Source organism: Lygodium microphyllum, chromosome 30 (assembly GCF_053477565.2).
Source record: "Lygodium microphyllum isolate KBCC chromosome 30, Lygodium_microphyllum_v1.1.10, whole genome shotgun sequence".
Lineage (NCBI taxonomy): Eukaryota > Viridiplantae > Streptophyta > Polypodiopsida > Schizaeales > Lygodiaceae > Lygodium > Lygodium microphyllum.
Window position 1 is genome coordinate 78,084,202 of NC_141164.1, and position 27,676 is coordinate 78,111,877.

The 27,676-nt window shown below is 41.1% G+C and overlaps 1 protein-coding gene across 3 annotated transcripts; it reads right to left on the bottom strand.

Annotated features, from left to right (window-relative positions):
* Positions 1 to 698: 698 nt before the first annotated feature.
* LOC148010015 (uncharacterized) lies at positions 699 to 5,534 on the bottom strand. Of its 3 annotated transcripts, none has more exons than XM_087673270.1 (6): positions 5,095 to 5,534; positions 2,730 to 3,573; positions 2,526 to 2,604; positions 1,969 to 2,406; positions 1,506 to 1,881; positions 699 to 1,334 (listed from the first exon to the last, which is right to left on the bottom strand). In XM_087673270.1, the coding sequence occupies exons 2-6, from the start codon at positions 3,443 to 3,445 to the stop codon at positions 979 to 981; spliced, it is 1,965 nt and encodes a 654-aa protein (XP_087529396.1). In that variant the 5' UTR covers positions 3,446 to 3,573; positions 5,095 to 5,534; the 3' UTR covers positions 699 to 978. The 3 variants fall into 3 exon arrangements, with proteins under 3 accessions (XP_087529396.1, XP_087529395.1, XP_087529394.1); XM_087673269.1 differs by lacking the exon at positions 5,095 to 5,534 and adding an exon at positions 3,770 to 4,447; XM_087673268.1 differs by lacking the exon at positions 5,095 to 5,534 and adding an exon at positions 3,758 to 4,447.
* Between the last annotated feature and the right edge of the window lie 22,142 nt (positions 5,535 to 27,676).

Consider the following 27,676-nt stretch of genomic DNA (forward strand, 5'->3'; position numbering starts at 1 on the left):
ACTCATTAAAATCTTTATACTTAGAGAGATTAGACACCATACTGTCTTTTTTGGGCTCCATCTTTTACACCTTGATCAGAAATTTTAGGTATCTTTTGATGCTGGCCAAAATGGCATTGACATGATTTTTGCATTCAAACTTAAACTCTGCAATTGAGTTGTTTCCCATAATACAAACGTGGACCTAGAACTTGTGCACCTAGAGGTGTGTTTCCTTTGTTGCAGTCTTTATGCACTGGCCATTACGGCAACTTTGGTCTTCAAACTTAAAGACTGCACCGAACTGTTTTCAATCTCTCCAAATACGAAACTAGAAGTGAGGCGTGCGTTATATCTCTGTGCACTTAGAGGTTTGTATTGGCTTTAACTAAATCTTCTTTTGAAGAACTGATGAACCCTCTAGAGGTTTGTATTGGCTTTGTTTTAGTGCATAGTTCTTTGTTGTAGTACCTGACGGACTAAATCTTCTTTTGAAGAACTCATGAACCTTCATCTAATGCATGCTGAAACTTGAAAGGGTTTTTCACTTCCTTTGCGTCCAATGCTGATCGAATTACAGTCTTGCTTCACCATATCACTACTTAGGAATATAAGACCTCAGATCTTGCAGACGTAAGTTTCAGTCGACCTGATTGGCATTTCCTAGACGTCGTTAAATCACGCGCCGTATCGAACAAGAATTAGTTATAAGGCTTTTGAAAGTTAACGTTCGTAGTAAACAATATTCTAACTGGATTAGCTTCTGATGAAACATTTCTTACTGACATACACGGCCGTGAAGTTGTTTCATATGTTACAAATTTTTAATCCTCTAAGGCCAATTAGAAGCAGCTCCATCTATGAAACCTAACAGTAACTTTGATTCTGTACCACAGGGAAGGGAAGGCTAAGAGCCAGCTAAGAGGTACCTGTAACAAAGTACCATTAGCAACAGAAAAGCATTGTTTCGAAGGGTATTGCCGCTATTGAGTTGGTAATTTAAGTCTTTCTCAGTACACACACTACTAGAAACGGCTTAGGCGTGACTTTGAGCTTCAAATACCTTTTCTCTGCTTTCAAGTCCTCCTCAAGCGCTATTTCTATCATTCTATGGCGATGCTTCACACGGCCAGGAGTTGTAGGGATAAAGTAGCCCTTGGAGTTGTTCTTGCCCCTTGGGATGTAGCTCAAGTAAGTCTTGGATGCTGCATCATAGCCCCTCGCAGTCAGAATCGGCTGGACCATGCCTTGCTGCTTCCACCTTCCCCCTTCCTTTGTCATCCTGTCCCTCGTCATGTTACCTCTTCTGCTATACTTAGTGACACAACAGAAGTAAAAGGATCCTTGGACATCACCTGAAGAAGAACAGGTCATCCATGAATCGTAGCAAGACAATTGTGAATGAGCCGCAGCCTTGAAACTAAGATCTCTTTCGTTCTTGCTTAGTTGTGTCATTGGCGAAACCTCATTCAAATATTTACAGAAGATCAGAAGATAAAACTTTAAGAAGGTAAAGCTGATCATACCTGAAGTGTAATGCCATGGATGCCTTTGATACACATCCACATTCACCACGAGTTTGTCAAGACAGTGTTCCTTGTTCTGCTTCTTGGCACGCAGAAACTCAACCAGAGTCTTCTCGTGAATGCTAGGTATCTCATTGCTAAGCGCCTTGCTCAAACCTTGCAGTTTGAGAAACAACTCCCCTTCAACGGCAGGAGCATCTCGGCAATCATCGTTGTCGTACTGATCTTCTACGGGATCCGACGTGAAGCATTGCAGTTTCTCATGACATGATGGAACCGTATAAGGAGCGCTTGCTAGCTCAGAATATTGTTTGTTGTACGTCGAGGATGAAATAGCGTGCCCTCGGATCAAGCTAATGTTCGTTTCCCGAGTTGGCTGCAAAACATGTTGGAGCTGTGATCATTGCGGCTAAGTGAAGACCTGGTGTGGCAAACAATGGCTTACCCTAAAGAGTTGACATACCTTCTTTGGAAAGGCTGCTTGTAGAAGTCGACCGGTAGAAATTAGATGGCCGCCGTGACCATCGCCTTTATACCAATCACGCAAAGGCAAAGCTCCTGGTGTAGCATAGTATGGAAAGGCTCTTTCGGCCGAACAAGCTCTCGAGTGAGTTGCATGAGGTTCATCATAAGCTTTGACGGCTGCCAATTCCCTGTCGAGCCAAGCTGAGAGAGGCGTCGTAAGGGTTTCTGATCTCCTGAGAACGCTCGAACTACAGACATCCTTGTTTTGAGCACGATCTGCAGCTGCGACGGCTATTAATGTCGAGGATGATGAGTCATCCGCAAACAAGCTGAGTGTGGAGGTTCTCCTGTGATCGCTTTCTAAAAGGTCGAGGGCCCCCACGCTTACTGTTTCCGTCGGCAGCATCGCTACTTTTTCATCACCGGCATCTGCTTCCTGCAGAGAAACAAAGCACCCTAACTTCCTTAAATGCTTCTTACGGTGAACAAAAGGGCCGAAAAGAAAAAGAGATCACAACACCACAAAAGTCACTGTTCATCACGCATCCTACGTACACTTAGGGACCAGCCTGATGGAAACGATTCAACCGTGGTATCGTACGTGATTTGATCGGCTCTCTGCGACGATGTTGATCTGCAAGATACGGGTTTAACAGTCGAGTTTCAGTCATGGGGCGTTGATGAGCAACAATGCTAGTTTTACGACTCGTAAAAACTTTGCAAATCATGTAAAACAAATTAATATTGATGACGAGAAACCTTGTCCGTCGTGTTGGGAAAATGTTCTCTTTTTGGCCTTGCAACCGATAAGGCCCCCGTGATGATGATCCGCGTCCGATGTTCAGCTCTAGGCAGACGTCAGCGTCGGAGTTGAGCAGATTATCGAGCCGGGGGTTAATGTCACTGGGAAGAGGAATTGTGCAGCAGCCTGTAAGAAAAAGATTAGCTCGGGAAGGATCAACTTTACCAAGTGCGCTGACATCCTCGATGATTCCTAGGTGGGAGCAGCTGCTACTTCCAACTTCAGAATTTCTTTGATTATGATAACCCTTCTCGTGATTCCCTCCAAGAAGAAGCTCTGTGCTGTCCCGGCGGCTACCTTGTTCTAAAAAATTCACGAGGACGTGTCGGCCCTTCCAGCTCGTTTCTGGACTCGCAACGGCCGGAGGTGGCAGCTCCATGTTATTGTCAGCTTCTGTAGGGAGAGATCCTCCAGTGGACATCTCACTTACGTTCCATGATAAGCCATCGTCTGAGTTAGAGAGGTCCATATTGCAAGCAGCTCTTAGCAGTTGCGGAGTGTTTGTTTGTGGAGGCGTGTTAGGGACAAAATGATCGCCCCTTCTGTGTTCTACTGCAGTTTTCCGTTCCTCAGAGTGTAAACCTTCGGTTGCCTGATGATTTAAGTTCATGTCCATCTGCACTTCCGTTAGTCTTCTGTTGCACGACGGTGTGTAATTTAGGTTCATGTCCATTTGCACTGTATTTTGTTACACCACACTGCAAAACTCGTCCAGCTGCTCCGATACTGAGGAGAGCGTTGTAAGCTTAAAGATGAGGCCTAAAGCATCGATTGGTGCTGGGAGCCGGAAGCTTCTAGAGCCTGCATGAGCCAAGAAAACGGAAGAACAAAAAAAGAAGATATGAACAATGAGTCTATACGTTATTTTAACTGTGAGACAAAACGGGAAGCACATATAAACACTGAGTCTGCTGCATGATCTTAGCCATATACAACAGGAAAAACAGAAAGTTGTGTTGACACTGAGACTACTGCATGATCCTACCATGGAATTTACCGGTAATGTGAAGCCCGGCCACCACAGATAGCGCAATGAAGCTTCCGGTTACTGTTTTATACGACAAGAGAGAAGACACAACAGGCATCAAAGGTTGGAGAGGACATCCTGGTATAAAAGACGGGGAGTTACAAAGAGAGAAGAGAAGAAACTTCCGCTCAAGGCGTAAGGTGCTGTTGTGCCTCTAGTTTGACATGGACACGGTCGAGGTGATGCTCAACCGCCAGCTACAAATTTCAAGAGCTGGGAGTAAAGCGATCGATGGAGTGGCCCGCGGGCGAGGTAACGTTTCCATCAAAAGCCAGGGAGAACAGGAAACTTGTGTTGAGGGCGAAAAGTTTTACAAAAAGAGAGACGTGAAGGGGAAAGAGGCCGGGTAAAAAGACGCCTAGAGCTCCAGGATTCTGTGTAGAAGAAGATGGGATGGGGGGAGGGGTGGGGGGAGGAAAGAGAGCAATAAAGACATGTCAACCGAAATTTGACCTCGGAATTCGGCGTTTATCCTCATTGCGTTTGTTGTCAACAGCAGAAGTGTATTCACTTTGTGAGCACTGAGAAGAGAGGGGGGAAAGGAAACTAGGTAGGAAGAGAGAGAAGAGCTAGATGCCTAGGTTCAATGTTGTTGTTGTCATCTTCGTCAGAGGTAAAAGGAGCTGCACAGAGCACAGAGAAAGAGAAATCGTGTGCCTATGAGACTGTGAGGAGAGAGAGAGAGAGAGAGAGAGGGGACTCAGGGAGGGAGTCCCTCATAGAGAGAGATGATGGATCGTCGGCTGACTCATCATTGTCATTGTCCGAGGAGGTCACACGATGATCGTGTGGGGGGGACGTAGTCCTCGGAGCTGCAGCTACCGCGCGGCCTGGACAAAGAGAGGTGGTCCTTGCCGGGCGTGAAAGGTAGGGTTTGAGTAGCTGTCCATCTGCATCTTGAACGGACTTGAGAGAAAGGGCAAAACTCCATAGCTGGAACACTACTAAATTAAAAAGCCTTGCAAAAAAGGCTTTGAAAGCCATAGCCATATGTCTAGCTGTGCGTACGTACGACACACAGAGAGAAAGAGAGAGCCTAGAGATCATCAAGCTGCGCAGATCAAAGTGAGTGAGAGTGTATGTGTTGTGTACACAGGTGAGAAGATGGAGATTAAGCAATATCTGTGCGGATGGAGATGGGAGGGGGGGCGGTCCATTGAATGAATAGGTCTACTACTAGTTCCTTCAACAGCACATATTGTAGGGGGTCTCTTAGCTTGCCTTTTCGTTTAACCGGAGGTTTTTGCACGAAAGAAGGCGTTCACGCAGGTGCATCATGGATCAGAGATGCTTACCTGCGTTTACGGTCCGGCGACGCCAGCAGGTCCATCGTCCGTTCTTCCTGATCAGTTCCTCCACCACTACCACCGCCATCATCATCGTCGTCCTCTGCGGTCTCGACCTCTGAAGTGAGAGTTCCAACCTTTGCTTGCCAGAAGCGGCGTAGCACGATCACACGAGCGATTAAGAAGGCTGATGAGAGAGAGGGGAGAGAGAGAGAGAGATTAGAGGGGGCTGATCAGCAAGGACGACAGCGATCACTGGCTAGTTTCCCGATGGGACGTCATGACAAGCCATTTTTGAAAGGATTTAATATACGCAGGCACGCCATTACGTTCTAGAGAGAGAGAGAGAGAGAGAGAGAGAGCCTAGTCCGATCAGTTATCGCAGCCGCGATCAGATCAGGAGCCAGTTAGTCAGAAGGTTTTTTTCTGCACATCGATATATCTTCCTTGCTGAGTTCGAACACTTATCTCTCTCTCTCTCTCTCTCTCCCCCTCTCTCTCTCTCTCTCTCTCTCTCTCTCTCTCTCTCTTATCACCACCTCGCTAGGCTCAGTTTGCATGTTTGCCACAACCTCAAACAATCAGTTTTTCCTTTGCATGTCCAGGCTTGAAAATTATTCTAGAAATCTACCAGTCCCATGATTCACAGTTGTAGCTTAGGCCCAATCCTCTTAGAATGTCTACAAGCCCATTCAAACCGAGCTTGTTGTCCTATCAAAACTAGTCATTGCATTGCTTTGCTTTTCATGACACATATACTGTTTTAAGTATCACGCTTCAGTTTTAATGGCTGGAGCTCGGGATACACTCGATTAAAACAATCGAATTATCCCATGTTAACTAAATGTTGTTTGGGTATAACTCTCATCTATAGGTTTAGGCACCTTGTATACCATTATGCCTCCACTTAGCTTGGTCATCAAGATGGACATTGTAAACCAACCATGTGTTGAGCCGGAAGCTAAATGTTTGTGCACCTTTAGACTTCAAGTCTCGATGTAGACCGCAACATTCAATTAGTACAATATCATTTCACATCTAAATGCCATTAGGCCAAGGGGTAGTCATGCTTTGAACACCCCCAAAGTATTCTTTGTCATTCCTAGCAATAAGGACTATCTATAAAACATCAAAGAACTAGTTTGAGGATATTGTATGGATGGCATGGATGACGATATTGTGGCAAAACGATCAAATTTCCAATTGAGTGAAACACATGCATGACCGAGTAGGCAACAATAGTTTTGGAAGCCATAATTGTCACCAAGTCTAGGTCGTGACCAATAAATTCCCTCTCTCTCTCTCTCTCTCTCTCTCTCTCTCTCTCTCTCTCTCTCTCTCTCTCTCTCTCTCTCTCTCTCTCTCTCTCTCTCTCTTTGTGTTGTTTCTATGAGGCAACACTCTTATAGCTATATCTCACAAACCCTTGTACATTTTGTAGCTTCCCTAGAATGGCATGGTTTTATAGCTTGAGAGTTGCATTGTTCACTCTAAGGGCGTTATAACATCTAGATCTTGTTCTAATCACAATTGTACTTGAGAAATATAAAAACATGAAATACTTTTTCTTTTTGAATGTCAAAGTGACTGAGCGAAAGAGAAACTAAACACAAATGCAACTATCATTATTAAAACAAGAGGAGGCTCCTGTAAGAACATGGGAGCTCATACCACTAATGTTCTATTGAACTTCAAAGTATACCTATATAATATATATTCTTATGCTAGACCTAGCTAGAATTTGCATGAACCTATACACCATTTGGTTTATGAATGAACCAACATATAGTCAATGCATTTTAGATCAAAGCATTGACAAACGTGAGGATAATCTGATGCTAGTATTGATGCCAATAGCGACCGATTTTGTTCTCAACACATGACAAATTCTATTTTTCTTTTCGTGTATTTATATTTTCTCATGTATGACATAGGTAAGTGTATCCTTTTTCCTCCCAACATTCAATTAATATGTCTAAATTTCATTTTCTATTAATGAGTGCAATGCTCAAAGAAACATAAATGTCAAAGTCATCCATTCTCTTTTGCTTCTTAATAAAACTTTGGCTCAACATCAAGTTTTAAAACGTCGCCTAATCTAGGGATAAAAAGATTCAATTCTTAATGCATCCTAACTTAGCCCTTTTTTCTTACATTCAACATAATTAGAGCTTTATTCTATGTTTACAAGAGTTTATAACACCCATGATCAATTAGTACACTCAATAATAGAATTATATATATTGCCATCTTTGGTACATATAATAGATATGTGTTGCTTCCATCATAGATGTGTCAAATCTATGTGTAATTGCGATGGACTCTTCATGTCATGTGATTGTACATGAAGAGGGGTTTCAAGGGGTAGCACAGGAATTGAGCATATGCTTCCTCATCTCATAGGAGTGATGAGTGCTCATCCTAAGCTTGAGTTAAGGGGATTATGGAAAGTGCATCGAGTGGAAAAAATGTGACATCTAGCAAAAGGAGGCTATAGTATTATGACATCAAGCGTGTGTGTGGGTGTGCATACCTATGTACATGCATGCACGTGTGTATGTATGTAGGCATGTGCATGCATGTGTGTGTATACACTCAAGCATGCATGCGTATGCATGCATGCACACAAAACAAGGGAGAGTACCTTGTTTTTCCTACAAAGAACTAAATACAAGTGGGCATAAGTACAATGCATACACATGGGTGTGATGTTGCCCATCTTACTAAGGTCCAAAACATGAATTCAATATATTATTTCTCTTATATCTTTTCACTACTTTTCTTTGACATGCCACAAAAACATGCTCGATTTTCGTTACTTTTAAGATTGTATTTGGAAGCTCCCCAATTTTTCTTTCGTAGGTTCCTACTTTCACATATAGGAAGAATCACGCTATCCCCAAGCTTTGAATTTGCATCTTTCTCACAAAAATAAATAAAGAAAAGGCCATGGATTTTATAACATGTACAATTACTGAAAGAAAAATATGGAGAAATTTAGCAACTTGAAATAATCTTCAAGATGAAAAATTTATATTGCATGGATGAACTAATGCAAAATCAAATTGATGCAACATTTTTTTGTCCACATGTGCAAATGGTGTTGTAGCTTTAGTGGAAAATCTGGAACAATAAGAATATAAATGATCATTTAACATTTAATGCTTAGTAACCTCCACCATGATTTCTCAACTCTATGCGCATATCTAACTTACTATATTTCTAAGATCTCTCTAGCCCAATTCTCATATTCCATTGAGCTACCACACACTATATAAAGCACCAGACATATCACGCAACCTAGTCCACATTTTCATACTATTTTAGTGATACAAAATGAACATTATAGTCAAAGGGAGTCATATGTGTGAGTTTTCTAGGAGATTTTATGGTTAGCTTTAGACACACACACTCTCATGATGTAGCCTTTACAAATTCATGTATGACAACCATCTCCCTTTCCATTTCTTGGCAAGTTGTATAACAGCTATGAAGATTGCATAGGTTTGGATGTCATAACTCATGCTATTGGGTGAGTTGCATGTCTCTTGCTACCCTTAGGATCACAAAGCCCTAATATTTCATTTAAGCACACCAACAATGACTTTTACTTTAAAATATCTTCAGATATACAATAACTTTCTATCTCCTTTTACAAAATGTCATAAGTAACCTAAGGCTAGATGTTGAGTGAATGCTTCCACAATAAGAGACTCAATTTGTCAAGATTTGTAGATATACATCAGTTATTTACCAAGGGATCTTTGGATTAATGCCACTTGCATTAAATTTTATGTTTTAATGAGTTTGTAATCAAATGCTTGTATGGAATTGAAACAATATAGTTATGCGTTTGGCAAAACCTCAAAGTACCAAAGCTATGTTTATTGTGATGGAGATTATAGTGGCAACCCAGGTCGAGAGATTGAATAGAAAAGGGATCCCTCTTGTATTGACCTACTATGACTATATATGCATTAATAGCAATATCTTAAATCAATTTGAGGCATTCAAAAAACCTTACAATGTGCATCACATGGAAAGGACATGTTGATGTCTATACCAACAATGACATGAGCATCTAAAGCTCTCGTGGATTACCAAAGAATTAATGCATTCATTGTCTCCCTTTAGTCTCTAGTATCTATTGACAATAAAAGATCATACTACTAACTTTGGTACGATACTAGTTCCATACATTATTTTCATTGTTTTGTCCTTTAGAACTAGTATTTTTCATTTAAAAAGTAATTGAAAACAAGAAGCATCCCCATTCCAACATATGGCACCACACCACAAGATGAGGCATTAAAAACTCAATTGCAAGCACAAGTTTATTATTTTCTAGGATTAGTAAAGATTAAGTGTATGTGAACCTTATTTCTATGATTATAAAGTTGTAGCAAGTATTCTTTGTTTTTGGAACTACATGATGTGTGTATTCCGAAGGTATACCATTTATGCACCCCACATCGAATCATTAGAATTTCTTTTTCTTTTTTTCAATCAACATACTATGCATGTTATCAATGCACATGACTAATGCACCCCACATATGACCATATGGGAGCTACACGATCTAAGAAAATTTTTGGGTACCACCATTGACAATTTTAGGGAGTCCTATCAAGGGCGAAATTAGGATAAAAAGAGAAGCCCCAACAAAAAGTTTTTGAGATCTAAAATTCAAAAGTATCTACATGCATATAAGTGTTGTGCAATATGGGCATAATTCCAAAATTTTGACTGGAGAAATATAAGATATGTTGAAATGATAGAATTGGACCATGCATTTTGGTTGCCTTATGATGGAAATGTAATAACAACAGTTAATCATTTTAAGATTTTCCATTTTATGCCATTAAGGATTTACACTTCTTACACACAATTACAATTTACTCTATCTCAAGTTGCTTAGATATGCTTTACAAAAGATTTCATTAGTCATTAGTGAATGAAAATACCTAGATCTTTTTAAAATTGAGTCACTAGTGGATTGGTTTTTGGAACAATATCCTACCATATACTATAATAGACTATGTAATTTTGATTTATGTGACCCATAAATGCATTGATCATGCATTTATACACAATATCTACATAAAGGTGGTCAACTATAGTACGTAAATTAGAAACCCTTCCATTAGAAAGGCATTTTCTAGAGTAAGATCTAAGATTTCAATGGAGGGTTTGATACATGACAAGGATAGTTTCTCAATAGTGACTACTCTAGGAGCTAAATTCTATGTTTGCAACTAAATGTAACTTAGTTTTTCTCATTTAGTAGCTTCGTACTTCCTTGAATGCTCACTAGTATCATGTATCCAATAGTGATGGCTCTATTTGGTCCACTCTTCGTCACAATGCCATCCATGATGCGAAATATATTTTTCCATGCTTGTTGATAATAATTATCACCATAAATGTACTAATTGATAGATCACCAAAAAGCTCAAGACCTAGGAGAGCTGAGTTCGTACACAGATGTGCTATGACCATGGGTTCATGCACACACACACTTACACATGTACAAGTGCATGCATGCATACACATGCATCATGCATGCATGTGCATGCACACACACATCCACCCACATGTAGATTTTAAGATGCAAATTTTAAGGGAGGCTACTATATCATAGTCAAGTAGGAGCCCTTCATTTCTATGGGATTGGATGTATGTCTATCAAAAGAAAAGATGCTTGTAAAATCTAGTACTCTCTTTGTATACATCATCACCCATTGTTTGTCACCACAAAATTAAATTTCACATAATAGAAATTCAATTATATATGAGCTTCCAATCCTTGACACAACCAAATCCAAACAAACAAAGCATAGAATTACATCACGTGGACAACAAAAAATGCATGTAAAATTCAATACACTCTTTGTACAAATCATCACACATTTTTTGGCACCGCAAAATAAATTCTCATGATAGGAAACTCTAATCAAATGCTCATTTTGAATCTGTATTACAACAAATTGGTATTTAATGACAAGTATCTACAATCCAAAATGTAGATAAAATCTAGCTCAGCATGATAAAATGTATTAATGTGTATTCCTTCATGTGAATAGGCATGCATGTAAACAATATCTTTATATTTATTTGGTGTATCTCATTAACATGGACATAAGTTCAACATCAATACCTTAAGGATAAAGATATGACATGAAGGAGAAGATATAGTACCACATTCTCTTTATGAACGTGAAATACATGTGTAAACTACACACTACAATATAAATATATATTGTCTTGATAAAAATGTCATATCGTTGCAATGATATAAACTAAAAACCCATAAACTTATATATCCATATTGAATTATTTCTTTTACCTCATATCATGTAGTTGAATCTTATTTGGAGACTTTGGAAGCCACATTTTGAGGCAACCCCTTTAAGAATCATGAAGGGTTCTTCATTTTTCTTGACATATGAAAAACATCAATGTTATTATTTCTTGTATGCAATAAAAAGTTCTAGATTAACAAATAATTTGTAAAGTACCAAATAAAGTGTAGCCAATAATTTTTAATGTCTATTGCTTTAAGCAAGTATAGACTACTATGTATAAAAATTATTTGATGATATTGTATTATGATCATAATAAAACAAGAGTTTCTAAATCCATGCTCTTTGATAATAGTTGGGGGCCATATGCATGCTTGTTTAGGACAAAGATATAACATGAAGGAGAAGATAGTACCACATTCTCTTTTGGAACATGAAATACATATTGGCTTGGTAAATATGTCACACCATTGAAATGATATAAACTAAAACCCCATGAACTTATGTATCTCTATATTGAATGACATTTTTACCTTGTATCAAGTTGTTGCATCTCGTTTGGAGACTTTTGAAGCTGCATTTGGAGGCAACTCCTTTAAGAATCATGAAGGGTGCTTCTTCTTCTTTTCGCATATGAGATACACAATTAGTGTTATAATTATTGGTTATATATAATAGAAAGTTCCAAACGACGTGTAGCCAATAACTTCCAAACAAAGTGTAGCTAACAACTTTTCATGTGTGTTGCTTTTATGTATCATGATCATTATGAATAATCCATGGTAGCATTGTTGACTAACATTCTTACAAATGTTTAGACCTAGCTTAAGGTTTGATATATGTTTGAGCTATTGCAAGTATACTAGCCAACATTCAACAATTGGTTAGCCCATGTTGTAAACATGCTTACACTAATTAAAAGGAAAAAAATCCATTTGTAAGAGGTAAATATATATATTAATAGAATTGGATATGGATTGGACTTGAGTTGCATTATGAGCTTGCTCCTGCTAACATATTACTTTTTAAATCACACTTCACAAAAGCAAGCATACACAACACATATAATCCCATTATATTAGAAGCTATGAGCTTGTTGCACCTTACAACTATAATGGTGGGAGTTTTGATGCAACTCATCTTGTTTAAAGAGCTTTTAGCTATCTTGTCATTCCTATCTCTTACTTACCTATCTACAATCTCCCTCACACTAACCTTACACTCCCATTTCAAAACCCAAAAGCTAGAATGCAAGCTTAATGAAAGTTAAAGTGAGCTCAAATTTTTACCTCATGTGTTATAGGCAAGATTAGAGAGGTTTAAAAATGGCTCTACAATTTGAATGGTGCCTATTTGAGTGGAACCGATACTCCATAGACTCCATGCCATTCCATGACTTGTGCATGGCAAGAGGAATGGAAAGAAGAAGAAGAACTTCACTCATTTGTCCCTCACACACTCTCTCACTCACTCATGCATGCACAAACCTGCTCTGATCTCTCTCTCTCTCTCTCTCTCTCTCTCTCTCTCTCTCTCTCTCTCTCTCTCTCTCTCTCTCTCTCTCTCTCTCTCTCTCTCTCTCTCTCTCTCTAAGTGCAAAAAAGGATAAGCTAGAAGTAAGAGATGGCTCTCTAAAAGTTGCACACAATAGAATGAGCTCTTCTATTAGCTTTTTTACCTTTACACATGATCTCATTATTATAACATATCATTAACTCTACAGATTTATGTTAATAACATTAAAAATAACCATAACTAAGTTAAAATTGCTATGTTGGTGAACTTGCAGGGCTTTTTTGTTTCATTGCAGGTCCACTAACCTATGTAGGCAACTCAATGGGCCTAAACCCCTAGAAAATACACTATATATATAGGACCACGACCTCATTTCTCACTTTTCCATCTTCCAAGTGAGTCTCTTGGGGAGTGTATCTTTCTTGGTGTGAGGAAATTTTCTATGGGACAATCTTGAGAGTATCTCTTGCATTGAGTGGATGGTTTTGAGAATTTTCTTTCATTTCATGATTCATATGTATTATGTGTTCATAATTAGTGTACAAATTTCTTTTCACAAGTTTTTACTTTATCCTTAAATTGAATAGTGTTTATGCATTATATGTAGTTGTCAAAATGATATAAGAATAACATTCAAATGTAAGTGTATGTCTCTTATTATTAATTGCACTTAATTTATATGTTGAAGATTAAGAGTTTAAATGATCGATTATTTCATGAATTATTATATTGTTAATTTGCCTATTCATTAGATTATTTTCCCCATGGATATTGTGACTTGTAGCTAGTAACATTATAGAGCAATGATCATTGATCACTCTTGTTGCTTCCATATACAATGTAACATTCAAGAATAGTTTTCAAAGACAAATAATACTTCTTCCTTTGACTAGCCTAATGCAAAGTCAGATTCTAGCTCCCAAAAAAAGTCATTGGGAATAGAGTAGCAATTCACCAAAATTATTTTAGATGGATATATGCATTAGGAGTGTAATTTTAGTCATATTGTGAAGTCCACTAGTGCACCCTGCATTAAGGACCATTTCATTGGTAGTGTGAAGAAGCACATATGTTATGTCAATGCCTAGCCTCGCTAAAACAAGCAACCAAAGCCATTCAAGAATATTATGAAAGCAAGAGGGCTTCTGTTTTATAAGGGTGTCATGTCCTAAAGTTGAGATGTTTGACTCATAGAATGACACTATTAATCAACCGAATTCATCTCAGTCTTAAAAACCTATGCTTCTAACTTTGGAGAGTTTCAAGTATGACCTGATGGGGCAAATTGCTAGTCCAAGAACAAAGAAATTGTTTGCTGAGATTCACTACAAGATATAGACCTTATACCGACGTTTAAAGCGACGAAAATACAAACAACAAAATTTGCTCCCATCGTCGCAAAAAGCGTCGTTATTGACGATGCCATAGAATCGTCGCTATATGCGTCGCATTTGTGATGCAAATAGCGACGCAACCAGTAAAATTGCGACGCTTATAGCGACGCCAATAGCGACGCGAGCAGTAAATTTGCGACGCAAATAGCGACGGTAACAGAGAATTTTTTTTTTGTCTGCCCTGCCACATATAGCACTGTGTGCTGTATGAGAGCCATACAAAATAGTTTCTGCACTGCTGCATACAAAGCGCTTGAAAACAAAAAGAATGTATACTGAAATCATAAAACTGATACATGAAATAAATACATGATCGCATAAAATGCGATTGGTACAGTCATGAAACGATATCACTAATACATAGAAAATGTCTACATAGATCAGGCGACTAAAAACTAAAGGTGTGTGAGCTCTAAGGATCCAAGGGCGAGCTACAAATCCTCGTCCCCCGAAAGCTCGTCCCGCCGCAAAGGAGCATCAAATGGATTCTGCAAAAAAAGAAACAACATATCAATCCACCATACAATAATACATTCAAATATCTCATGGTAACTACGGACAAGAAAGATGAGTGACTTACAGGGCCGCCGCGTCTTTACAATCGGTCGATCAATGCCCTGAGACCGTGCCTCTCTGCATATCGAGTCTCAAGGCCTTGCGGATCGCGATTCGTAATGGAGTGCTGCAAAGAAAACAAAATGCTAACTGTTAGAAACATGATTGTCAGTACAAAGAATATCTCAAAAAAACAAATAAGCAAAACAAAAGAGAAACTTACAAAGTCCTCCAAATATGTCCTGTGGCCGCCACTTCCAAGATGATACACCGATCCGGCCTCGATTCGTGCCCTCGCCACCTCCCGCTGCTGACTCCAACGTCCTGGCGAATCTGTAGCCTCCTCCCTCAGTCGGCGCCAGTCGTCTGCATCTAACCACTCGGGCTTTGGAGCCCCACTCTTGATTGCCTTGCGTGTGTCGGATCGTCTATGTGACATGTATGCATGCATGCAATCCATCATCCAGCCCGTAGAGAATCTATCTACTGCGGCTAGCACCGGGAACTCCTCGTGCAAGGATGCTACTGCGGCTAGCACCGGGAACTCCTCGTGCAAGGATGCTACTATGTAGTCCTTGCTCCCCTCTGGTATGTTTCTCCAATGATCCAGGACGTTGTGCCGAAAAACTTGTTGGCACAACTCCCTCATGCAAGCCATCACCCTCCTCCCCTCATCATTCATGATGATGGCTCCTGACCTACTATCCACTAGGTATCCATAACCCCTAGGAGTCTGCCTAAGATGGACCCTCTCCCATCTTCGGCCACACTCCTGGGCATATCCAGGAGACCCCTGTACATCCGGTGTACCGACGGGGGTACCCTCTCCCGGAGTGCCACTCAAAGGGGTGCCACCAAAAGGCGTGCCATCTGCCGATGGCTGCGCAAAAGCCGGAGTAACTGGAGTAGATATCCCCACAGGTGTGACAAATCCTGGAGGTGACGCAGCTCCAGCTGAACGACGTGATGGAGACACCACGTCCGTGTCTCCATAGCAGCACCCCCCTGATCCTCCTGTAGTCCCTCCCTCTGGCCCAAGTCGTGAGCGTCCAGATTGTCTGCTCGAAGCTGAAGCATCTGATCGCGCTAAAGCAGATCTAGCAGAGCGCCCTAACGAAGAACGAGACAGCTCCTGGTCTGCCATCTCTCTGAATCTCGCGAGCTGATCTGGAGACATGCGTGCCATCATGTCCTGAAACTCCTCATCGCTCATCCCTCGACTCATCCTGAAAATGTCACCTGCACAGATAAAAAATGATGTCAGAATAATCAATTTAAACTATACAAAGCAGAGTAATATAAATCATTTTTGAAAAATCCCTCTTAAAATGCATATCTTATGTACCTTTATGGAAGATCTAAACAACGAATTGAGTAATACAATTCTCCAAGAATGAAGTATTCTATGGTCCCATGTTAATCTCCTGACACAACTCTGCATACACTGGAAGGTCGATAGACATGTCACCACAAAAGAACAAGTCTGCCTCGTTCTCAAAAAATTCTACGACTTCTGTATTTCCATCATTGTTAAGCCGATGCGGCTCCAAGCTTGTAGTGGCCTCCACCCCTTGTAATATCGACTCCTCTATTTGTATATTTTCTTCATCTATGCATGGAACATCGCTTTGATCATATACTCTCGCACCTCGAGGAGTTGAAGGTATAACATACCACCATCGAGGTTGTCGGGGGTTTGGATAGAAGATTACCTATTCACAAACACTTACAAAGCGAGTTCAAACCATTGTGACATAAACCATGTCGTATTACAATTAGCAAGCAAATGACTATTTGCACCTGTTCAAAATGGGCCGGCAACATAAAGGTGTCGCGCAAATCCGTCCATTTTTTTTCGGAATCTATTTCGAGAAATCCAGATGAACCTCGTCAAACTGTTGCTCCAGCTTCTCCAAGTACCACTTTGAACCACTGCACATCGAATAGTATCATGGAGAAGCTACGGTAATCCACCGTAATAATACTTTGCAAGTTCCCAAAATACTCCATCTCATCCACAACCGTGTTTGGATCCGTTGCTCGTCGCCGGCTCTCTTGCTCAAACCTTGCCATGACACCACAGTCCATTCTGGAGCGCATTTTGTCAATACGCTCCACCCGAAAATGCCGTCCGTGCGACCACGCTGCACTATATATTTTGCATTGTACATTGAAACACTCAAATTAGATGTAGCAAGCAAATTTAGATACGACACATTCTAAACCCCTCATTACCTTTGGACTACATCCCCTCGAGAACTCCCACTCCTCCATTGAGACCTCTGTCCCTTCGCTGGATGCTGCGGTCAAGGCTCCATGCAACCATCGTGTTGACATAAACCGCGGCATCTCCTCCATGCCTTTGGGATATCGAATCGGTCGGTGACGCGTACTGCGTCGGAATTCAGCTCGCGCTTCCTCACGATCTTGCCTTGCAATCTGGTACTTGGCGAGCCACATCTCCATGGAGGCATGGTGCAACATACAAAAGCGATTCACCTTCTCTTCCATTGAGGCATCCATTCTTTTTTCTACCCCATTTCCAACCACCACATCTCCAGTCAGCCTATCATCGTCCTTCAGCATCCATAGCATTTCATTGTCTGGTTCCACCGTTGGTAGCCATTTTGAGATATGCACTAACGCCTTTGACACCAACCAACCTTCCGCCATGCTACCTTCTGGACGAGCTCGTTGTTGCACAAAGCCTTTCAGGGTTTTCATGAAGCGCTCCAGGAAGAACATCCATCGCGTATGGACAGGTCCAGCAATCTCCACTTCGTCCACAAGATGCACAAGAAGGTGAACTTGTATCGTGAGCATGCTAGTGGGCAGGTATTTCTCAAAGAGACAGACCGTCTCAACTGCTCCCTGCCTTGCGGATTCAATAGAGGACGTCTTAATCTCTTTCTGAGAGATCCATTGCACCAAAGTCGACAACTTGTAAATGGCCCCGCGAATTTCTGGAGTAAGGCATCCCGCGATCGCGATCGGTAGGACAAACTGCCACAAATGCGAAAGCATTATGAATAATGGCCACTTTTCAAATTGCAAAATGTCCACGCTAATTAAAATCCATTCTGTTCACAAACCTGACATATCTTATGCCAATCATGGGATTTTAGCCCAGACATTTGGTCATCTTTAGAAAATGCGGACCTGAGAGAATGCATCATACCCGTCGGAGTGCGGATAGACTTGATTACTTGCTTCACAATGCGCTCTTCTTTGGTAGACAAAACCCAGGGAGCGCGAGGAAGCTGCACTCCCCCTTCAGCACTCGACTGCGGCCAAAGCGCCTCCATCTTACCTACCTCCTTTAAATCCATTCGTGACCCTATAGTGTCTCTCTTTCCTGTGATGTGGTCCCATAGCAAGCTGCCCACATTCTTGAAAATATGCATGGGAGCCAACAAGTGGTTGACCTGTAAGTGGGTCCAATATGGCAACTCGTAGAAAACTGAGAACCGTCGCATTCCATTTGGATGTGATTCCGGGTTTACCATTTTCAGCTCATACCAGCTTGCAGCGTTCATACGTGCTGGAGGTCATCCAAGAAAACCTTCCCTGAGTTCATGATCCTCCGATAAGAAAGCGGTGTGTCCTTGATATACCATCTTCTTCATGGTTCGTGACCTTCGGGAGTCTAACTGTGGCCCACACAATGGACATGCATGATAACCTGAGGTAACCAGACCTGTAAGGCGAGCCACGACCTAGTGAATACTTGATTGAAAGAAATAAAATATAGATATTACCAGCGAGAACAAAGGTCTGCTCACCTGAGCACTCTCCCAATCCCGGAAAGTCATGCATCGTCCACATGAGAATGGCTCGAATGTTGGCTGACCGCCGACCATCGCACCTGCTCATATCTTGCACCGTGACCCCCTCCTCCCACAAAATCTTAAGCTCATCGACTAATGGACGAAGATACACGTCCATATTTTTTACTTTGTAGCGGCCCGGGACGAGCAAGCTAAGGATGAGATGTCCTTTCTTCGTAGAAAGCCATGGAGGGATGTTGTAGTTGACAAGCACTAGGAAGGTTGACCTGCAATCTACACGCGATTATAGATGCTCATTGACTTGGGATGCGCATCTGGCAGCGCGTCTGTGCTGTATGTTAGATGTGTAGATAGACGGGCTGGATAGAAATTGACCTGAGATGCGCGTCTGGCAGCGCATCTGTGCTGCATGTTAGATGCGCAGATAGACGCGGGGATACACACGCCAGGTCTCCCAGTTCTGATATTAAACAATATATTTTTGCAATGATGAATGTGACCAATCCCATGTTTGTGTTTATCAGTTTTCTTGTTTAAGAGAAGCATTAGCACTTAAGTGTTATGCTCAATGTCTAAAGAAAGCTCTTTGAAAATGTAGGTAATATATGATTTTTTGTATGCAAATAAATTTGTCTTTTTCTTGTGTTTTTTTTGCAGATGTCGTATCCTGGTTCATCTAGTAATGACCCAGATGTGGATCGCATGAATGATACATTGGCCTTCTTTGGCAGGGGGGTCAATGCATTTTTTGGAGGTTTTCCTAGTAGGGAAGACTTCATGGGAGAGATGACAAGACACCTTGGCCGCTCTCCCACAGCGGACGAGGTGTTCAATGTCATGTCTGAGATGCCTTTGGCGTCTTTGCCTGGCACTACTTCCCAGACTCCACATGCAGGTACTCCACATACAGGTACTCCATATGTAGGTACTCCATATGCAGGTACTCCATTTGCAGGTATTCCACATCCTCCACGTGCATCGGTTGAAGCACAAGCATTTGCAGAAGCACGTGCATCTGCAGAAGCTCGTGTGTCCAACGAGGCAGAGGGCAGTCGACAGAGAGGGAGGAGGGAGAGTCGAGGGGGAGGAAGAGGGTTGTGTGGGGGTTGCCTAGGAGGTGGCGAGCGATCACCCTCACCAGTAGATCATGTAGAGGAGGTTGTACGCCATTACTATAGAGTTACATATGCTGGTGGCATCTTTCATGATGATGAGGGAAGGGATGTAATGGCGTACATGAGGAGCGTCATGCATACGACGTATAAAGATTGTTTCATTGCCTTCAAAAATGAGAAAAGTGGCTTGTGGCAGGAGGTGTTGAGGGCAGTCCATAAGAGGTACCTAAATCCTGAGGGTCAGCGATTCTCGGATAATTGGGGACGTACAAAAGTGAGGGATATGTATCACAACAAAAGATCCCACCTCATGACACGGGCCAGGGACTCACTGTGGAGGCTGGAGGAGGGGCGTGGAGCCTATAGCCAACCACCTATGTGCCACCGCGTAGAGTGGAAGAAAGCCAAGAAGAAAGCAGCTGAGAAAGTGAAGAGTCGCAAGCACGCAGAGACGCGAGGGATCCAAATGAAAACCATGGGATCGTCGCATTACGGATCGGGCAGCAGAGAGTCGTGGGAGGCAGAGTTTGTAAGTATATTTTGATTTCTAGTTTTTTTAAATTTATATTTCTTTCAATTTTTTATATATTTTAGTCTAATATATTGTGACGTCTAATTGTTTGTATATCTCTAAATGTTTTACAGACTACCATCGTTGGTAGGACACCTACCCCTAGAGAGGTAGGTTACCATCGAGGCCATAACCGCGCAGCGACATGGCTTCACTTTTATGAGGAGGGTCTCATCACTGAGGACCAATACAACCGGGCCATGAGGATTCGACAGCCAGAGGAGGTATGTTTTTCTCACTTTCATATTAAAAGTATAACTAATTATAACTTTTTCTCCACCTTGTCTATGTAAGCAACCCTGATCTTTTGTGTGTGTAGGCGAACCCGGATGTTGAGCATAGCGAGGAGGGGGATAGCGACGCTAGTAGCCATGGTGGTACTAGCGAGGATGTTTCCTCTTCAGATTCGTAGAGGAGCACCATACCTCCTCATGAGGCCTTCTTTTCTTGTATATGTATGATATCTCTTTGAGCTTACTGCTTGCGGCCACACTTTAGGTCGCAAGCACTTAAACTTCCCTTGTAAATGCTTTGATATATAATGAATACATGGACTTTTATTTTCAATTCTCGTGCCCGTAAGATACATTGTCTTTTTCCTAAATACACAATCTGATGTATGGGAGGGGGAAAAAAAAACCAGAGAGCATGTTTTGCAACCACATGCTCTCTGGTTTTTTTTTTCCAGTTCTGTTTTGCATGTCTATCAGTGCGTCTAAATTGCAGATAATTCGCGTTTATTCGTGTGTCTATAATGCAGACTACATGCGCTTATACACGCGCTTCACAATTCAAATTAAAAAAAAGAACTTAAATATCTTTTTAAAAAAATGACATTTTTTGTTTTCCGTTCGCGTCTATCAGTGCTTGTAAAAGCGCGTTTACCAGTGTGTCTATATGCGCGTGTATATGTGCATCTATTGCGCCTCTATTTGTGCGTGTAAATTCGTTGATACATGTGATTATAGACGCGAAATGATACACGTGCAAATAGACAGGCAGATAGACGCGCCCGTAAGTTTTTCTCTGTATTCAAAAATCGCGTCTAAATGTGCGTCTATAAGGCCTTTTTGTTGTAGTGTATATTATCAGTCAATATGACACAATGTTCTTGATAACTGCCACCCAAAGGTGAAGAGTGGATTGAGAGGGTCATTTTACGCAGCTTGGACTTGATTGCATGTAGTATTATTCTATTGGATGGTTGCAACAACGACCGTTGATAAATATCATGTTGGTTTTACCAAGGGTAGAGATAGTCTTATTAAAGACCATAGATAGCATAGGAAAAATAAAAAGGGGAATACATTACATATATTTTATACAAGACTATCGAAGAGATAGAGCATCATCATGTGGTGCAAGTTGTTATGGATAATGCAAAAAATTGTAAAAATGCAGTTAAGCTTGGAGAAGAGTGATGTGTAGTAGCTGCAACCCTCATTCACTTAATTTTGTATTGAAAGATTGGTATGAAAAGGAGGACATAGCTTGGTTTATCAGCATTATTGATGATTTCACAAGAGTTATGAATTTTGTTCTCAAAAGAAGTTGAATACTTGATGTACATTAGGCTCAAGTGCCATATATGTTAAAGCTTCATGTAGAGACATGGTTTGCACTCATTTTTATACTTTGGAGTCCTTAATTTGAAACAAGGGTGATGTGATAAAGATATTTTGGTGCATGGATATGTATGATTGGGAGGTTAAGGTGTGTGAGTGAGGGAGAAGGGTGCCGCGTTGCACTCTAATTATCCAAACAAGGATAAGTGGTGGTGTTTATGGTTGATGCATGTTATGTAATGATGCCTATCATGTATGCTATTGGTGGCATGAAAATAATGTGATAAAGATGGGAAAAGTACGAATAACATGGTGTGTTGAGATGTCGAGCTAGATGAGTTAGTCTCCACTATGTGTGCCTTGGTGATATGGTAGGATATTACTTATTAGCATGTTACGTTGTTGCACGGGATTCGCGCGGGGGGTTCATGAAAGTTGCTCACCACAGGGACGCTTTGAGATGAGAGAAAAGATGATGAAGAGTACTTAACTCAAGGGAATTCACAGAGAAGAAGAAGTTTAGATGCAATAAGAATTCTCAAAGTAAGTTCATGAGCTAGGAATAACTTATTTGCACCAAAGTTGATAATACCACTAGTGGAATGGAGCTTCATAATCTCTCTTCAAAACATCATGAGAAGTCTAAGAAACCAAGCTAAAGGCTTGTCAAATGAAGATAAACCTCTATTGATTAGGAGAAAATCCCTCCTTGTAGCCCACCAAGGAAGATTCAATAGTAGCCAAGATTACTAAGTCGAGAATGTTATTGGGTCCGAAGCTTTATGCTATTGCCATGAATAACAGCAACATAGTTTCACAAACTCCTAGGAAAGACAGACTTCAATCATTGAGCTCCCTTATAAGCTTCCTTACTATTCATCTTCTTCGATGAGGTGCACCGTGTCTAAGAAGACCACATAAGAAGGGATAATGTAGTTTGGATCTATTGTTGGCATATATGCGGTAATAGTTTTGCTTGAAAACACAATAGAGATTCTCCGATTCTTCAATAGTTCTCATGGCATTCTTCTTGAATTGAGGTATTTGTTGCAATGCTCTTTGAGGATTCAATCAAGCTTAGAGCACAAAACTTTCTCAATGTCTCTTCTGAGGCAGTCGGTTCTTCAATGAAGCTGACCTCCACCAATCAGTGCAATGATGACTTCATGGATCGGGTTGTTAAAACTTCTTTTGTGGACTCTACTACTCAGCACTTTTTCGAAGTTTCGAAAGATAAGATGATGATCTGTGAATTAACATCATGCTACGTTTTCTTAGTCCTGCGGATTGCCATCGCGATCCAGAGTTTTGTTAGACAAAAGCTTTCTTCTTATCTTCTTCAGACTGCAATAAACCATCTTTTACTTGCAACATATTCATCACGTTTCTTTTAAGTGTTGCCATCCTACTGCATGAGTCGAGAGTTCAGAAGACAATCTAGCAATGCATGGCCGTAATCCTTGGTTCTTCTCGACTTCACGGATGAGACGCTTAGTCATGACAGAGAAGTCCACATACGAAGAGGTAATGAAGCTGTCACTAACGTCGTCAACCTTTTCCAATCAAGTGTATGTCGCCAGTCAGGGAAGTCGCCAAAATACAGGTACTTCAAACAAGACTGGATTGGCTATCACACATCATTGCAGCTCGCAAGTTTCTTCATGGCTGCTCTGTACTGATGTTGCTCGATCATGGCTCTAGGCCATGATCGAGGGAGAGCACATGACCTTCTTCTCCGAACGATCGTGTAGCACTACAGTATCATTATCATGACGACAGTGAATTCATCATTCATCAATTATATTATTACGAGCTTCCGACATCAAGGATTATGTCGTCCTTGTGCCACCATCTTTCAGGATGCATCCTTGAAAGATGCTGCCATTAAAATATCATCTAGGAATGTTGCGCGCAGGTGACGATCGGAGATAAGCTTTCACTAACTTGTAAAACAATATATCCAAAGGAATCTAATTATCTCCACAAAGCTAGGGGTGTGTTAAAGCCTATGTAGCTGTCATCCTCTTGCATAAATCTATGCACAACAGTTGTTTGACAAAATCCTTAGCTTTTGTAGAGATAGTTGGCCAAGGCATCTCATCAAAGTTGGGATTAGCACGGATCACAGCCCAAAATATTCTCAAATCGGTGCGAGCCCAAAAAAAACGACTCCCACAAAGAGGAATATAAGTAATAACTCCAATGCTCCAAACATCAGCCTCTGTGCTATATGATCGATGAAGAACTTCAAATACAATATAGAAGGCACTTCCCATGATGTCATTAAGTCTCTCCTTTGGCTTGATAAAATCCGATAGACCAAAATTAATAGCCTTCATTGGTGCAACTTCATCCTTTGTTGTGAAAAGAAAAATTCTCTAGCTTCAGATCCTGATGAACACCACCTTGCAAATGGTGGAAGGATACTTTGTGGTTATACTCGCAAGCATCATAAAACTGTACTAAGTTGTTATGCCTTGATAGTGCCCTCAGTACTATCACTTCCCTTTTTACATCCTCGATGGCAATGGCTGTTGTCATCTTGGCTTTGGCTATCACTTTGACAACTACAACCTGACCTTTCATTTCACCCTTTTTGACTCTTGCAAAGCAAGTTATATGGCCAAAGTGCCCATGGCCAACCTCATCCCCAAGCTCATATTTGCTAGTGAATTTCATAAATACCCAAAATTCTTCTCTAGGGGTATGTCTACTGTTGGGGGTAAAGGCACCTCCGTCTAGTCGCCCGTGTATTACTATACTGACAGTACCCGCCACTGCACACGATAGGTGGTGGGCGCCCATCACAGCCACTTATTCTTTATTCTTTTAGTGACAGTTTGAATAAAGAAAGGCCAGGCTACACATTGTAGTTGTTGGAGTTCCCATTTGTGTCTCTCTCTCTTCTTGCTCTTGCTCTCTGCCATAGCTCACTTCCAAGTAAGTTTCGATCCTTCTCATCTTTCAATTGGTATCAGAGCGAGGCTTCCCAACTTCTTGAGCTTGGTTCGCAGCATTCTTAGCTTCCATTCAAATACCTACAACATTGGGTCTCTTTCACGGCAGCCATAGCCGACCTTCTTGAGCTCCCGTCACTCCTCAGCTTCCTGAGTACCTTCCTGGCCTATTGAGGCACCCTTAGGGCATAACTAAAGAGGTATTGAAGTGTTCTTTTAGTGCTTTTCTTTAGTTCTCAGGTTGCAATCAAACAGGGCAGCCATAGCTCAAACCCTTGGAGCTTGGATCTTGCTCCCTCTTGCATTTGGGCACTTGAGGCTTGTTGTGGGCCTCGCTGGGCACCCCTCGAAGCCTCCAACTACTACCATTGAGGCCACATGGATGCATAGGAGCAGAAGAAGGGATCAGAAAATTTGCACAATTTTTTGGCTGTTCTGGACATCACACTACAACAGCTCACCTACTCCTCATTGATGGCTATGTCATGCTTCTTTGGGATTGGCAATGCACTGAGCAATGGTCTCTAACTTCGGTTGAAGCCTCCTTGATCATTGGCATTTGTTTTGGGTCTGATCTGTACATTCCTAGGATTGTTTACAACAATCTCACAGTCATGTTATGCAGAAGTAACATTGGCATCTAATGCTATGCTTGTTTGGGCACTTCTACTTAAACAGGTTTGGTATCTATTGATGCCCAATTGTTTGAGGGATGCAAGGCACATGTTATGCCATCATTTTGGACTGATTTTCTTGCTGAAAATACTCAGTTTTGAACAGTAAATCACTGCTATACCAGAGTGGGTTGAAGCCTATTATCTCATGTTTGGTTATGCCTATTGGTTTCGGGCTATGTCTTTGGGATATGCAATGAAGTGTTGACCTTCGGGGTACGACATCGACCTTGTCTTTGGTTCTGGAATGCTTTTGAGCTTGTATTAATCTCTCACTTGGTTGTTCGTCACCGGCACTTGGCTTCATTTGGCATGCTTTGGACCGGTCTATGCCTATTGTCACTGCTTAACACATAGGCCTCTTACATTTATGCTTTGGTCAGATATGGATGCCACTTGGTTTGCCCATGCTTAAGAGTTACTTGGAGCTTCATCTTCAGATGTATTTGAGCATTTTGGATCTACTGGGCATTACATTTGGTTGTCAGTTACATGCGCTTTGAATGCTTTTAGGCTTGTACTTTACAGGTCTGAAATAGCTTGGGATTTATGCTCCGGATGTACCCTACTAGGATTTGGTATGTTTGATGCCATGTATTTGATGTATTAGAGTGTTGCTTGCTCTCTTTGTATCTGACTTCACTTCCAGTGGGAGCCTCTTAGTATATTTGGATGTACACAGAGTCTTATTTACAGATGAGCTTGAGCTTGTGGGACAGTTACATCCATTTACTCTCTTGAGAGCTTTATGTCAGCAGTTTATCTATAGTGGGATGATTTGATATGACTATTAAGGCAGGCACCTCACAGGTTTGTCAATTTTGTATGCATCTTGGATGGTTATGTATTGAGCTTCTTGCTCTATCAATTGTGCTTGTGCTTGGTCTCTTCTCTTACCCCGAGACCCATTACATGCATGACTTCTGGGCCTATGAGATGTCTCTTACCTGACAAGTTATTGGTTTGACAATTATTGGTACCTTCTTGCCCGTGGGAACTCACTATTGGATGTATCTTGTTACCTGGTAGTTGCAGTGACATATGTATCAACATAATATTAGTGAGTTTGGGAATCTCCCAATTTCCACTTTTTTAATACTAAAAAGGTGGCACCCAGATAACATGCCCATAAGTTTCTCAAAACCATATGATGTGACCTATCATTGGAAAGCACTTGAAAAATTGAATCTATTGAGCTATAGAGCGCTTGATTTGGAGTTATAGTGTTCAAGTTATGACAAATACAAAGATTTGACCATGTTGTCGTAGAGTTCACGCAAAGGCTGCAGAACACAGGGTTCAAGATACAGCAAGGGAAGAGGCTAACAAGAAGAATTCAAATATTTGATGCCAAATTTCACTATATTTATTGTCAAGAGTGTTACAAGAAGTTCATGATCATGAAATTCCAGTTACATTGAACAGAAGAATGGACATTATCTAGTAATCCAGTCAAACATGTCCCTTAGTGCAGAGATCCATCTGTTGTCCAACACCTCTGATTTCAGATGCTCTTAGAGGTTTCTTTCTAATACAGAAAACCTGTAATATATGGGGTCTTAAAGCAGTGCAGCCCTGTTCTTAAATAGGTACCGAAAGGTTGGAAGAATCAATCAGGGCCATTAGCTGAATGGAATCATCACAAAAGTAGTGCCATAAGAAGACTTCATCATCTCAGAAGTTTTATAAAAACTTTCTATTATTTTTAGATAGTAACAAGACTATTCACTTCTTGCTTCTGAGGGAAAGAGATGAGTTCTGGCAGCAGACTGATTTTTTAGATCTGATGCAGCTGAAAGGAATACATTGGAGCTTTGCAGAGTAATCATGGGAGGATCCACTTAATGCTAAGCTTGACTTTGTAACTGTAGCCGACTATGATGAAACTAAGTGCCCAGGAAGCTGTAGATGCTATAGCAATTTGGAATCCCTTGAATCCATTCTCCCTTGTAAGGAAGACACAGAATTTGCACTGCCTGATGATGGCATTCACATCTGCTGTTGCTGAATAGATAAATACATTTCGGATTTCAATAGCTGCTTGATACGCTCTTGTTGCAGAAAATCCTCCTCATCTGGACTTTTATCCTTTCAATGGTTGCTTGTTTTATCAGACTATGTACCATGTTGTTCCTTGGTATGGACGGTCTCTCTT

Coding starts and splice junctions, on each gene's coding strand:
- LOC148010015 (XM_087673270.1), bottom strand. CDS start 3,445: ATGGACATGAACCTAAATTACACACCGTCGTGCAACAGAAGACTAACG. Junction 2,407..2,525: donor CATCAGGCTGGTCCCTAAGT/GTACGTAGGATG, acceptor GTTTCTCTGCAG/GAAGCAGATGCCGGTGATGA. Junction 1,882..1,968: donor AAGCAGCCTTTCCAAAGAAG/GTATGTCAACTC, acceptor CATGTTTTGCAG/CCAACTCGGGAAACGAACAT.